Source organism: Filicampus tigris, chromosome 3 (assembly GCF_054856515.1).
Source record: "Filicampus tigris isolate MCC_2025a chromosome 3, RoL_Ftig_1.0, whole genome shotgun sequence".
In the NCBI taxonomy this organism is placed as follows: Eukaryota; Metazoa; Chordata; class Actinopteri; order Syngnathiformes; family Syngnathidae; genus Filicampus; species Filicampus tigris.
The window spans coordinates 10,541,705-10,556,597 of record NC_141219.1 but is presented as its reverse complement, the minus strand read 5'-3'; the positions used below and the strand labels follow the sequence as shown (position 1 = coordinate 10,556,597).

At 39.3% G+C, this 14,893-nt stretch overlaps 1 protein-coding gene across 3 annotated transcripts in view; it reads left to right on the top strand.

Annotated features, from left to right (window-relative positions):
* Positions 1–14,893, top strand: part of dpy19l3 (dpy-19 like C-mannosyltransferase 3) — a 35,582-nt gene that overhangs the window by 19,369 nt on the left and 1,320 nt on the right. For all 3 annotated transcript variants that reach the window (XM_086026664.1, XM_086026663.1, XM_086026665.1), the window contains 5 exons: positions 240–362; positions 3,203–3,314; positions 4,030–4,086; positions 5,325–5,407; positions 10,734–10,866. In XM_086026664.1, coding sequence (XP_085882790.1) covers positions 240–362; positions 3,203–3,314; positions 4,030–4,086; positions 5,325–5,407; positions 10,734–10,866 — 508 coding nt within the window. The remainder of the gene's footprint in view (positions 1–239; positions 363–3,202; positions 3,315–4,029; positions 4,087–5,324; positions 5,408–10,733; positions 10,867–14,893) is intronic.

The window sequence follows — 14,893 nt, the reverse complement described above, 5'->3', positions numbered from 1 at the left end:
CAGACAAAGACACAAAGAGTCACCTCGGCATCCATCTGACGCAATGACATCACTTCCCACTGCGGCCATTTAAGATGCTCAGTGGGTCATAGTCAATGAGAAGTGAATCATACCATCTGAATCATATCAATTCCAGCCACCTTCCCTTCTGCCTGGAGCGTATTCTTGGAATATTTCCATGCAGCGACTCTTTCTCTCGCTTTTTTTTTTGTCTGTCGTGTCACCCCTATCCCCTGAAGGACAAAAGGTGGCGCCACAGAAAAGAAAGCAGACGGTCCACTGGTGGCGTCTTTTCGTCCGGATGTGGCCTACAACCTGCTGCACACGCTCTTCTACGCCTTGCTGGCCTTCAGCACCATGAGGTGACCACGCCCCTCCTTTCAAACAGATACAATAGTTTGTTGCACAATTTGGATCACAAACACATTTTTTTGTGTTACTCAGATCATGAGCTCACTTGCTACTAGGATCACAAACACAAGGCTTGAAATATGTTTTTTTTTCTTTGCAAGGTTTTGCTAATCAGTGACTTCATTCGAGGAACGAATTTCTAATATCGAGGAGCATTATTTTGCAGGTTAATCCCCGGGCCTTGAAGCAAGGGTTTTATTAACCAATCAAATCACGACAATATAATGAATTAACAATTAGTTCTCTGTTTTTATTTCCTAAATTCACATTGTGTAGCAGCGCACTATATTTTCTTGTCAAAAAATATTTTCAGTAGGGTAATTTCAAGCACAAATATGTTCAAATTTAGTATTTTTAAATGGGTTTTATGGTCTTTCAGCAAAGCTAAATTGATTTTAAAAAAAAGATAAGATCTGTTGTAATGTAATTTTGATTACGTGAATTTGTGCAGACTTCAACAGTCAAAATGAATACTCAAGGCTATTGCGAAAACAGACAAATAACATTACTGTTATTAGAATATAGAATTATATATATATGTATATACATATATTACATATATATGTATATATATATATATATGTATATATATATATATATATATATACATATATATATATATATATATATATGTATATGTATAATGTGTTTTGATGCTTTGCAAACAATTGTTGACAGTCACTTGAATCACAAACACACAGTTATTAACACTAGATGAACAACAATTCAATTGTTTAGTTGATTGGGTCAAAAACATAAATGTGTTTATTTACAGTGACTTTGATAAAAATCACCATTGTTTAGTGTTACAAAGATACACTTGTTGACAGTTACTGAATGACACCGTTATCTCCTCTGCCTTTGCCTGTGCTACTCTCACTGCACTTATCTTTGCCAAGTTAGTATCGGTGTCTTGGTGTCTTTGTGGTGCCTTCGAAGCGTAACTGAGCGCTCCCCCCTTAGCATCCAACAGGCTCACACTGTGTGATGCCTTCCTCAGGTCCAAAAGACCACCCGAGGGCGCAACCCTCACGCTGGAACCCAGAGACCTCTCTTTCTCATGGGGTCTGTCTCTTTTTCTTCCTCTAAAGTGCTGCCGTGTCATTGCCACGGCAACAGCAGCAACGCCACCTGTCTTATTATTACGAAAGCATTATCATTTCATAATGCATGTGCCGTCTCACAATGAAATGTATATATACGCATCAGTCTATATAGTCCCTCTGTGAAGTGATGATTGCGCTGAACTTTGACTGCATGCTTTGTGAAAAGCGACAAGAAAAAGAGAGGAGAAGTTTATAATTGGAGTCGTGACTTCTTGAGTTTCGCTTTGTGTTGAATTTATTTCAAGAATCTTGCAGTTATTTCCAAGCAGAAACTTTTGCTGCAGTGTTAGTCGTAGAAAGATGAAGCGATTTCTAGAGAGAGTTGCTCAAATGTTTCACATTAGGATTTTCAACAGTTTCAAGCCTGCATAAAGGCAATTTTAGGGTTTCAAATTAGGGTTTTAAGCCCAGGTTGGTGTTTCAAATTCGAGGTTCAGTCATGGGTTCAGGTTTTAAGACTAGGGTTAGGGTCTCAAGTCAGGGTTAGGTTTTGAAGCCAGAATTAGGGTTTCAAACAAGGGTTAGGCTCTCAACCAAATGTTCAATGGTTCAAGGCAGGCTAGAGTTTTCATATTAGGCTTTCCAAGGGTTTCAAACAAATGTCAGCGGTTAGGGTTTGGGTTACCCTAAATTCAGGTTTTAAATTATGGGTTCAAAAAAAAAAAAAAAGAAGAATTCAAGTTTCAAGCAAAGGTTATGGTTTCAAATTTAAATTGAGGTCTCAGATTAGGATTTCAAATTAGGATTTCAAACAAGTTTTAAAGTTTCAAACAAATGTTAGGGTTTCAAGGCAGGGTAATTATTTCATAAGGGTTAGACTATCAAACCTGAGTTAGTGTTTTAAATTATGTCTTAAAACAATATTAAAGTTCCCAGCAAACTTTAGGGTTTCAAGACAGAGTTGGGTTTTAAGGCAGGGCTAGGGTTTCAAATGATAGTTTCAAGCAAAGAGGGCTTCAAATGAGAGTTTCATGAAAGGGTTGTGGTTTCAAATTAAGATCTTAAACTTAGAGTTTGACTGACATCAGGGTTTGAAGCCCGCTTTAGGGTTTTAAAGTAGGGCTTCAAGATCGGGTTAGGTTTTCCAATCAGGATTTAATCACGGTTTAGGGTTTCAAGCAAAGACAGGGGTTTCAAATTAGGGATTTTAGTTTCATTAGAGGCTTTCAAGACATGTTTGTGTGTGCTTTCAAATAAAACATCCAAGCCTGAGTTTGGGTTTCAAATGATGGTTTCAAATTGAGGCGAGGATTTCAATTTAGCGTTTCAAAATTAGGGATTAGGATTAGAAAGTCAGCATTGAAGGCAGGATTAGAATTGAATATAAATGATTTCATGGGGAAGTTCAGCTCACACTAAAGAGTGTTTGAATGGACATAAAAGAAGAGGTGGCACAAAGTCGAGTCTGTGTGTGTGCGTGCGCTTGTGTATGTGTGTGTGTGTGTGTGCGCGAGCATTAAACAGCAGCAGTCAGGCTGCACACAAGCTGACAAATTGGATTTCTTTGGCTTCCTGTAAAGTGCTGATGAAGAGCAGGAGGCCAAAAGTGCAGGCAGACGTCGTTTCTTCTTTGCTTCTTGTTTTTTCTTTTTTCTTTTGCTTCTGTTTGTTTGAAAAAGTTTGTTTTCATCAAGCTTTCACTTTCTTTATACGCCTCTTCCTCGTTTCTCATTTTCACTGGGCAGGATGAAGTACATCTGGACGGGACATATGTGTGCTGTGGCGGCATATGGCGTGTGCGGGAGGGACATGTGGGCGATGCTCCTTCACGCGCTCCGATGCAACACCAGATTCATGGTGAGTATGCAACAAAATGAAAATGCACACTGGAACATCTGAGCTTTATTAGACGTTAATCAGAGGCACTTCAAATAGGGGCAGATGTGTGATTGATTGAATGTGATTGGTTCATTCGGAACACAGCCACATCCCCGGTTTTGAGGGTGTGCACACTTCTGCAATCACATTATCTCATTTGTTTCTTTTATGTAACCTTGCAAAAAGATTTTAAAATGTGAAAGAAGTCGGGTTTCAATAAAAGGAGAGTTGGGTGTTACCAAGTAGGATTTCAAGCGAGGTTTTAGGTTCATGCCAAAGGTTTCAAAAGTGTCGGGGCTTCAATCCAATGATTGAAGAATTTCGGAGTTGGATTGGGGTTTCAAAGTAGGGTTTCAAGTCAATGATTTAAGAATCTCGGAGTGGGGTTTTAAAACAGGATTAGGGGTTCAAAGTAAGGTTTCAAGATGGACGGTCATTGTACCCGCAGTCCTCGAATGCAGCTTTTACAGGCAATTTGGGGGTTTTGATACTTTTTATCCCCACCACAATTGAGCCAGTGGGTGTATCATCCCCAGAGGCATGAAGACCGGCGACCTGGTGTGACTCCATCAGTCCATGTGTGAGGTCAGGTGAAGTGTTGCTTTTAAAGGTGGCCACCAGGGGTCAGTGTGGCTCTTACGGTTCCTTCATTGAACTGAATTGCGCCTCTTTGCTTTCTCTTCTCATCCACCAGCTCACGTTGGTCCGATACGCTGTGCCCGTTGCCGTCATGGCCTTCCTCTATTACAAGGTAGCACCTTCCCGCACTACACAAACAATGGCTACCCCATTGTGTGCCTTGAGCAAGGCTTCAAGAATTTTTCATTTTTTCCTCCCGTTGTTATTGTTGTTTCATAATGAGAGCGGTAATTTTTGTATACAAGCAGCAGGCTAAAAGGAAGCAATACATTCAAACCGTTACATCCTGATACTGCCGCTGTTGCCGTTGTGAACAAGCACACTTGCATTTTTCTGGGGGTGGGGGGAACACATTATTAAAGTGTCATGTCAAATACTATGCTTTATTTTCATATGTATTGTTTTTTCAAAATTTGGTTTATTTTTATTTTTCAAATTGATATTTTTGTTTGTTTTTTTATGTTATGGCATCATCTGTGTTGCCACATCAGAATTTATTCTTTTTTTTATTTGTTATTTTTGTGTATGTATTTGGTTTAACATTTACTGTGGTACCTCAACCTACGAACTTCTTTGGTTCCGTGACCCCGTTTGTAACTCGAAACATTCATAAATCAAGTTAAATTTTGCCATTATAATGAATGGAAATGCAATTAAGCCGTTCCAGACCCCAAATTGTGTTCCCGCAGGCAGAGATGGAAAACAGGCAGGACAGTAGCCCTCGAGGAACAGGATTGAAGACCCCTGGACTAAACAAACAAGTGCTGCTTGTGCTTTAACTTTAAGTGAGGAGGCATTTTTCTATTTGCTTCCGCAAATGAGACATCGAGTTTTATGTGGAATTTTGGGGCATTTACAGCCAACCGTAACCTTTAAATCAATCTGAGGTCTAATCAAGAGTAAAAAAAACAAACAAACTAAAAACAGCCCAACTATCGCAAATGATTTACGCACAGAGCCAATGATTGTTAAATAGCACAAGAAGCGCAGCACTGATCCTTAATTAATTTTACTTAATTTTTAATTTTATTTTTCTTCTCTAATGCCATGTTTTTTTTGTAGCCACTACCTTTACACCAAAATGGGTCATCAATGAAAAAACAAAATCTGGAAATGTTTAATATAATAATATAAATATTCTGCAGTGAATTTGTTTTCATCATAATTGATTTGTATTTAATTTATAATTTTATCATTAGTTTACTTTTTATTTTCAATTTAAGTTTTTAAGTTATTTTATTAATGTATTTTGCAAATGTGTTTTTTTTTTTTTTTTCCAGCCGCACTGAGTCATTGCGATGTTGTTGGGTTTTTTTGGCATTATGACATCATTTTCATCGTCGCCTGCAGTTCTGGCCCAAGATGGTGGAGGAGCTGTCTGACTTGAGGGAGTTCTATGATCCAGACACTGTGGAGCTCATGACCTGGATTAGGTACACACACGCGCACACACACAAATCATCATCTCTTACATCAAAGGCAAATCTTATTAGTTTCCCCACTTTGTTTGATGTCCTTGATTAGGACATGTGTGTGTATTGTGTGTCAGTGTGGGTTGTGCTTGTGTTGGGGGCGGCGTGGGTGAGTGTGGCCCCTGACTGATGAGAGCCCAGGGGTCTTGATGAATAAGGAATGGGAGTTGTTGGAAGAGGCCCATCTTCTGGCACAGCTCGGGCAGCACCCCACCCCACCCCCTCGTGAATGCCTCTCTCCCCCTGCCTCATGAGGGCCTCCGTGGCTGGGTTGCTGATCAAGAGCGTTGGCCTGGTGGGATCTGGGCCTTGGAAGTCTGGCAGTGGCTGTGGCTGCTGCGCATTTGACTTCATTTCCAGCGATCGTCTCGTTACTCAAGTGCAGACTTCACGTTTATTTGGTTTGAGGGACTGTTGACGTGCCGCTGTTTTGGTTAGCAATGCAGTTGAAATGGGTGCTCTGGTTGTCAAGCTTTAATCTGTGTGTAATGTGTTGGTCGCGTTAGTTAGATGCTCAGGGGTTTAAAAGTAGTATTAGGGTTTCAAGTGGTAGGGTTTCAATTAATCCGATTTTCATGGTGATCACGATTTTGTCTACCACCCTGTAGTCAGCCAACCACCAGGGGGCGACACATGGTTAAGGAGTAGGGTGGTCCTTAAAATTAAAAGTTGGAAATTCAAACCTCCAACCCTTTAAATCTGTTGGAATAGTTGAAAAAAACTCTTCTGGTGAAGTTTTGTCTAAATCAGACATTTCCCCCTGCCTCAATGACCTTGAATTTTGCCCTGAAGACACCCATGGTGTGTTTTTTTGTGTAGAGTTAACTGCGGTATAACGATTTAAATTTGTATTAAAATTTAGTATAAACGTATAACATTAAAGCTATTAAATTCACACATCATTCGCAGCCTCCTTCACAGACTTCTTGTTTTGCTCAATATGGCTGATCAGAAGTCCAAGTACTACTTGTTTCCATTTAGGGTTTAAAACTAGGGTTTGGGTTTCCAAATATGTTTTTAAAGTAGGGTTAAGACTTCCACCTAGGCTTTAAAACTAGGGTTAGGGTTTCAAACTACGGTTAGGGTTTCCAACTTGGGTTTCAAACTTGGGTTTCAAACTAGGGTTAGGGTTTCCATTTAGAGTTTAAAACTAGGGTTAGGGTTTCAAACTAGGCTTGGGGTTTCCATTTAGGGTTTAAAACTAGGGTTAGGGTTTCCAACTAGGATTTCAAGATAGGGTTAGGGTTTCAAAGTAGGGTTTTAAACCAGTGTTAAGGTTTCCACTTTGGGTTTAAAACTTGGGTTAGGGTTTCAAAATAGGGTTTCAAACTAGGGTTAGGGTTTCAAAGTAGGGTTTTAAACTAGTGTTAAGGTTTCCACTTTGGGTTTAAAACTTGGGTTAGGGTTTCAAAATAGGGTTTCAAACTAGGGTTAGGGTTTCAAAGTAGGGTTTTAAACTAGTGTTAAGGTTTCCACTTTGGGTTTAAAACTTGGGTTAGGGTTTCAAAATAGGGTTTCAAACTAGGGTTAGGGTTTCCAACTAGGGTTTCAAAAGTAGGGTTAGGGTTTCAAAGTAGGGTCTCAAACTAGAGTTACGGTTTCAATGTTGGGTTTTAAAGATAACAACTCACCCAAATGCCAAATCAAAACACCATGCGGTTTAACAACAAGTCTGCAGCGCAAAACCAAATATCAACCAAAACCCTTATGTATGGATTTTGTTTACAAAATTTGACCACAATGACAAGCTTGATTTTTTGAAAATTCCATCCCTGGACAGAGTGGGATAGTGTAAACATAGAGCATTGCAAACAGCACTGATATGTTATTGTCCTTTTGTCAGCCATAACACGAGAAGAGCCTAAACGTCTTGGTCATCGAGGCAGGGGGAAATCTTGTCAGAATTGGTACAATTTTTACCAGGGGAGTTTTTGCAACTATTCCAACAAATTCGGAGGTTTGGACCTGAAAAAATATCAATTTGAAAATTGACCCTGTTGGAAGGAGCACCCTATTAAGGAGTTATTAAGTAGCCTAGAGAAGAAAACAGCAAAAATTGGAGATGAGGATTATCATGGCGAGCAGCTTGTGCCTCAAAGGGGACAGCATCTGTTGTTTCGAATTCAGGGCAAGTGTCTTTATACAGATCAAATATTTATTCAATTAGCCCTTACTGTTGAATTCTTGGGTATTTGTTTTTTAATTCTTATTCTTAAATGGCAATCCATTCATTTTAAAGTTTCATTTTGCACTGAAAACTGTTTACATATTGTTTGTGGAGAAGAAGTGCAATACAAATACATTTGTTTTCCTTAACATGATGAGGATTAATTATGATTAATGATCGTGATTACCATATTCATCATAATAAACGTGATGAACATTTTGGCCATAATTTTGCAGCCCTAGTTTCAAGATAGGATTAGGTTTTTAAATTGGGGTTTCAAGACTGATTTAGGGTTTCAAGACAACATTTGGGTTTCAAAGGAGGTTTCAAGACAAATGTTTTGGCCAGGCTTAGGGTTTTTAATTATTTTGAAATTAGATTTTACAAGCATAAATTCTGTCTTTATAATATTTGGGTTTGAAGAAACAGTGCTTCAAATAAAAATTTCCAAGACAGATTTTGTGTTTTTAAGTAAGATTTCAAAAAATGGTTATGGTATCAAGTTAGGGTTTTAAAGTAGGGGTGTATGCCAGAGTTAGTGAATGAAATAAAGGTTTGTAGACAAAGTTAGGATTTCAAATGAGGGTCTCAAGAGCGAGTTAAGGTTTCACAATAGGGTTCAGGCCTCCCTTGTTAGGTGCTGCTGTTTTCTTTCGCAAAGGACTTCAAATGGTCCAAGCTATTTTATATTTGATGTTTGTGTGTGACCAATTTGCGTATCTGATTGTTACTACACAGTTCTTACAGTGTTACAACAGTGTCATTACAGTGATTGTCGTGATTACGGTAGCTGCTCTTGCTAATATGCTAACGTGCGCGTGTGTGCATCTGTGTCTGTGCGTGACACTGGTTCCCTTGCATCAGGAGCTAATCCCATTAGGCTGCCAGGATTATATGGGCTGTGCGGAATTACTCCGGTGGGGAGGGGCGCTAAACTAAGCCTGTCCTCCGCGCTAATTACATTCCGGATGAAAGCGTTACGGCGGTGAAGGAGGCTCGCCTTACGTCCGCTGCGTCTGAGTTGAGCAGGATTATTAGGTTCAATGTGAGGAAATCACACTGACTTCAAGCCGTGCCGCCTAACAAGGAACGCTATGAAAGATGGATGCCTTCACACATATGTTTTTGTAGTTTGAAAAAAACGCTCATTTGAATTTGTCGCATGATGGAAGTCATTATTTGACGCCGTGGGTGTTCAAAGTGGAACACCAGGAAAGGCATGTAGTATTTACGTACATTTTCTACAGTGGTTGTCCTCGTTAGGTCGTGGATGAGCTATCTACTTAAGACACAAACTTGATGTGGCAGAAAAAAAAAAAAAATTAAATCAGCGTCAAAAATAGGGACTTGTAACGTCATCTCTGATTAATATTTGCTGTTTACCTGTGTTATTGATATTGTGAGATACGTTTATTAGTTTAGCATTCTCAAGGTTTGTTCAATTTTAAAAGTATGTTTAAGGACCTAGCATTTTAAGTGCTGAAAAAACACACCAGCAAATAGGGTATTTCAATTTATCTGATTTCACAGCTTAGCCAGGAGAATACAGCGTGACTGTTTCTTCTCACTAAGCTAATAGAAATACTGACTTCGGTCATTCATTTATTAAGCATGGACGGGGTTCAATCCCCGACTTTTGGTTTCAAGTCAAAATCCAATGTAAATACGAACAAGTTGCAGTATGTTCAAAAAAACGGACAAATATGAGATGAAGCAAATCAAGATGTCCTCCTTTTCACGTGCATTATTTTTTGTAGAGGTACTCTAAAATAATCAATAATGCAATACCAACATGACCCGATGGGTCACTGCACCCACGCTCTCAAAAAGAAATATAATTACCGGTATTTCGTTTTAAAAATGTCACGCCGCCCGCTGGCAAGTGGGAGTACCAATATAGTGATGAGGATGAAATGCAAATCAGCTCAGAGTGGGATGAAGTCTCCCAGGAGGACTTCCTGCCGCGCAGCGCCCAATCAACTGACTCTGGAAGTGACTTCCAGCAAAAGCGACCCACTTGTGCCAATCGTGTCAGCACACACGCTTTTTACTACTGCTCAACATCCCCTCAATTCTTTGAAAACTCAGCCCCCATAGCTCACTTCACAGCATGAATTGGTAGGCATGTTCATCATAGGTAGTCCCACAAAAGTCTCAAGGAGCCAAGTTAGTCATTTTGTTTTAAAGCAACCATTTTAGGGTCACATTTACCATTGCCTTGTTTGGGTGTTTGCAGTTTGCAGTGTAACTCAGCACATGAGGTTTTGGAAAATTCAGTCCCTGAAGCCAGTTTCACTTTGCAACCTGAAATTTGGTAGGCTCTCACGAGTAGACCCACAAAAAGCTTCACAGAGCCATGCTTGAGAAGGAACAAGAAAATGTGACATTTTGGTTCAAAGTTGCCATTTCTTGGTTATGTTGCTCATTCCCAGGCATCCTTTGGAGACAAACATATTCTAAAGATTTTGTCTGACCGTTACCAAATGTGTACTCCTCAAAGCGAAAGTCAACTCAAAGGTATTTTTTTCAAAAATATGTTCCCAGCAGGCCCACTAGTTGAAACACGGCATTCTGATTAATTTTGCGTTTGTAGAAAGTTAAGCAGCAAAATGCACTGGTTTTTAGCCATCTCCGGGGGCGGCCATTTTGTCTTCTGTCGACTGAAAATGACATCACAACTTCTCACAACGACCAATCGCGGCTCAGATTCAGAGAACAGGTCAGCTGTGATTGGGTTTGGGTTTGAAGCAAAATCATGCCTTTCCATTCACATACACCCAGAAAGCCAACGCTTTTCAGTTGGTGTAGTCACTTTTAAAAACATTCCTTCTTTTTTTGTCAGCATCTGTTGCCTCTGCTTTTTGAACTGAACTCCGTTCGTTTGTCTCTGAAGTCCCTTTTTAAACAACAATACCAACTAGCACCTACTTCAAGCTCACGTGGCCTCCGCAACAAAGCTTGGAAAGAAAACAGAATGTGAACAGAAGCCGCAGACGCGTGCTTCACCTTGCAGATTTTTTTTTTTCTTGTCTTCTGCCTTTTCATCCTCACCGCCTTGCCGTGTAACAATGGCCACCGTGTCCTCCCTTCAATTTGCCGGTGCGCTTGTTTTGTCGGCAGCACAAAGACGCCCCAGCACGCCGTCTTGGCGGGAAGCATGCAGCTGCTGGCCGGCATCAAACTGTGCACGGGGAGAATCATCACCAACCACCCGCACTACGAAGACTGGGAACTGAGAGACAGGACCAAACAGGTACCCACAACATACGCAACGCTACTCTACTACTTTTTTGGTTTGCGCTTTGTCCGGTCACATACTAGTGTACTCACGTTGCAAACGTCTTTGTATTCACATGCATGTCGATATTGTTCTGTCCCTTCCAAGGTTATTATGGATAATGAAAACGAAGGAAATAACTACACTAAAATTGAAAGGCAATTTTCGTTAACAACATAAAATAAAAAGGTGAGTGCTTTTTAAAAATGATAATTATCAAAATGTCCTTCGTTTTCATCTTTGTCAATTAATTTCATACATGAGCTTTTGAGGTTACTTTATTATACAATACTTTGTGATTTTTTTTTGTCTTAAAGAAACCTCTTATACGACAACAAAAAAAACGAATAAAAACTCAACTGAAATGAAGCATTTTGAATAAAATAAAAACGAATTGAATTAAAAGATATAAAAATCAAATGAAATAAAAATGAACTGTAAAAAAATTACAGCCCTGTTTCCATTTTCATACACACGTAGAACCAGAGCTGGGCATTTTACTAAAAATTTGTGGTCCGCTTATTGCCTTCTGCCGGGGTGCCCTTCCGCCATCCGTTTATCCGCCATTTTGCCCGGCTGGAAAAAATAGTACCCGCCTATGGGCCGGTCCGCCTATGATTTTAAACAGGCTTCCGACTACGAACTGCAACCAACTACCGCTAAATTTGGATCCGTATATCCATCTTCTACTTTACGTTTATTCCAAGCTACCGGGACGCCATCTGAGGAAGAATAACCTCATTCTTTAAAATCGTGTTAATGTGGGTTTTTGTAATAGGTATATTCACTAGCTCGGTAGTTGGTGCTTTTCAAGGTGGAAATGTCATCCAAAGTTGTGACTTTTTAAAGACAAAGGAAGAGCTCCTCCCGCCACTTCTTTGGTGTGCTGACCATTATGTTCAGATTTTTATTTGAACACATTCACCAGTGAGCTGGTACTGGAAAGGAGATAGAAAGTGTATACATTTGGCCGGACAACTTAACTATTGCAGCATCGAATCAACAAAGGTAGTCTTTCTCTGCGTTTCTCCTTGCTCGGCCCCCCAAGAAGCTGCGGGCTTTCTCACTTCTATAGCGAGGCCATACTTGTCATTATTATTATCATTTCATTATTGGTTGTCTTCTGTGTTCATAGCCTCAATTTTGTTGCATTCGCACCGTAGAACTTGACAATAAAATCTTTTTAATTTTATTTTGTGCTCTTTAAACAAAGTTGAGTTGAGAGTGTCAAAATAAGCATCTGTTCACACGGACCTGCACGTAGTGTGACACAGCAAATTAAATGAGGCTCAATAAATGAGATAAGGTGCTTTGATCGCTTCGCTGACACTTGGATAAATGTAGCAATTAATAAGATGATACGACATTTACGGTAACTTGGCACCATTTCAGCAGATTTTGAGTACGGTTATATTTTAAAGTTTGATTTCAACATCTGTCCATTCAGGCAAACTTTTCATCGTATTCACATACACACCTAGGTGTCCTTTCAGACACCTAATAATGTAAATTGTCTTTCCGTTCACATACACACTGCTGCCTATTCATTGGAAACACGAGTCCCGCAAGTGTAAAAAGAAGTTGACGCCAAACAAATGTGTGAATGTGACTCGGCAGCCAGGAACCTCCCCACACGTAATCGAGTGTTTCCTCACAAGGCTTCATTTTGTTTTTTTCGTCAGCCTTGAAAAAAAATCACAAAATGGTCACCCGTGGGCGGGGTCACAAAATGGCCGCCCAGGGAATAGGTGCGGCCAATCACTGACAAAACTGGGACACAGCCAATGTTTTCTTGTCTGTCACTGCGGAAAACCTCCATTAGGGTTTGTCCCTAATCAACATCTGGAAGAAAAGAAAACAAAATGCCTTTTTCAGTGCATTTGTCATTTCCTTTAATTGGCCCATCAGAGGAAATTGGAAGTTTTTTCACGTGAACGAATGAATGTTAGTCGGCGCACTGACCAGCTGTTCATGCACCTGTAGTGTCTTCACTGATGGAAATCCCCCCCAAAAAACAAACAACAACAAAAACATTACACAACAACATTATGTAAACATGTTTGTCCATTCCAGGGTTATAATAGTTTGGGATTTTTCTTAAATTTTAGTATTAATTATTTTTTAGAGCAAGTTATTATTAGATTTTATTTTTTCAAAAATGCCTCATTTTAGTTTAGTTTGTCTAGTATTAGTTTTAGTTTTTTTTATATGGCGTATTAGTCATGTGTAAGATAAAAAAAAACAATAATACAGAAATCAATTAAATGAAATGAATGAAATCAATTGACAAAAACGTAGAGCAATTTCGCTATTATATTTAATTCAATAAATATGAGATGTAGTTTCAATTAGTTTTATTTTTGTAGCATTTTGTTTTGTATTATGTTAACAAAAATTTTAGTTTTAGTTATTCCGTTAGTTTGTGCTAATTGGAATGACCTTCCGTAACAATCCACATACACACATCATGGAAACATACACTTGTAGTAGAAACATCCACTTGTGAGTTCACATGCACACATAATTCCATCAACTGCGTGTCCATTCACATACACAAATCATGTAAACAAACACCTGTCTCGAAATTCACATATACACACAGTGTCAACACTTGTCGTCTATTCATTTCATACATACACGGCATGTAAACACCTGCCTGTCCATTCATAGTTGTTATTAGTTTTCCGCAAATAACATCTGCCAAAAAAGCAGCTCCCAAACTGACCTTTTTAGTGTTTGTCAAATCGTGTGCGTATCAGCAAAGAGCATTCGTTTTGCGAGCAAATGTAACATTTCCCCCAATGAATGAAGCCAGCCAGCGTGTTGCCTTTTGACGCCTTGCTGGAGGGCACGTCGTCAGCCGAGTTGTGTCTCTCCAGCAAGCTGCGTCAGGGACACAATTGGTGTGCTAATGGGACAAATGGGAAGCGTTTTGTCTTCAGCATGCCCTAAAGCAACATTCGCATTCCTTTGCTAATATGCCCCGAGTGTCCCAAATAATGCAAGACACTTCACGTCGGCTGACAAAAATAACAATAACAAACAAATAAAACGCTGCCACTGCCACCTGCTTCAAATAGTCACAATAAACAATAAAGGAGTCTTTCCATTCACATACTCATACAATAAAAACAACTGTCTGTCCACCATAATTAGAGCTGGGCAAATAATCAAAATGTAATTGTGATTTCGATTTCAGCTCCTGACAATCTCAAAAACATGATATAATCGAATCCAATGTTGAGCATAACTGAGTGCTTCAAGCGTGTGACGTTTTTGTGATTCTGCCATCCCTAAACGTGCCTTAAATTGTCTAATGACACTCCAGTTGTAGCTGACTGTAAAAGGAAACACACAACAGAAACAATTGCACACACAGTGTATGTATGTTTAAACACAAGACATGCTTCGTTTTTAAAACATGGCTATCTATCGCTAATGCTAACGTCAATGTAAAATTCCTGTTAGCACATCAGCATCGAGGTCTGGGAGTGATATACCTTCAAATATTCACACACCAACGCTGTAGGAACACATACATACAGGTACAGTTAATGTAACAGTATAGACTTAAATCGCACCTTTTTTATTCTATTCTTGTCTCATTGTGTTGATTCCATCCATGCACGTCACCACACTGCCCCTAATAGACCAAGCGTGCATAGCAGGAACGAGCTGTTTCTTATGTTGGTTTTGTTTATTGTGAAAACAAAACTTGTGGAAATAAAAATAGAGCAACAAAACAAGATGACCTAAGTAAGATAAAGAAATAAGAGAGATGCTTAGTCATGGTCTGAATGTGTGCAAAGATACAATGGATCAGAATGAAAATACAAGAGGCTTGAATTTCATGTGATATTTTACAAAGTCATTTTGTCCTTGAAACAAATAATAGAGTGTTCAAGAATAAAGGGTTTAATGTGCAGGGATGGAAGGGCAATTTTGTAGTTGAATAAATACTGTTTTGAGATCGATTAACAATCGTTTTTATTAATCATGATTT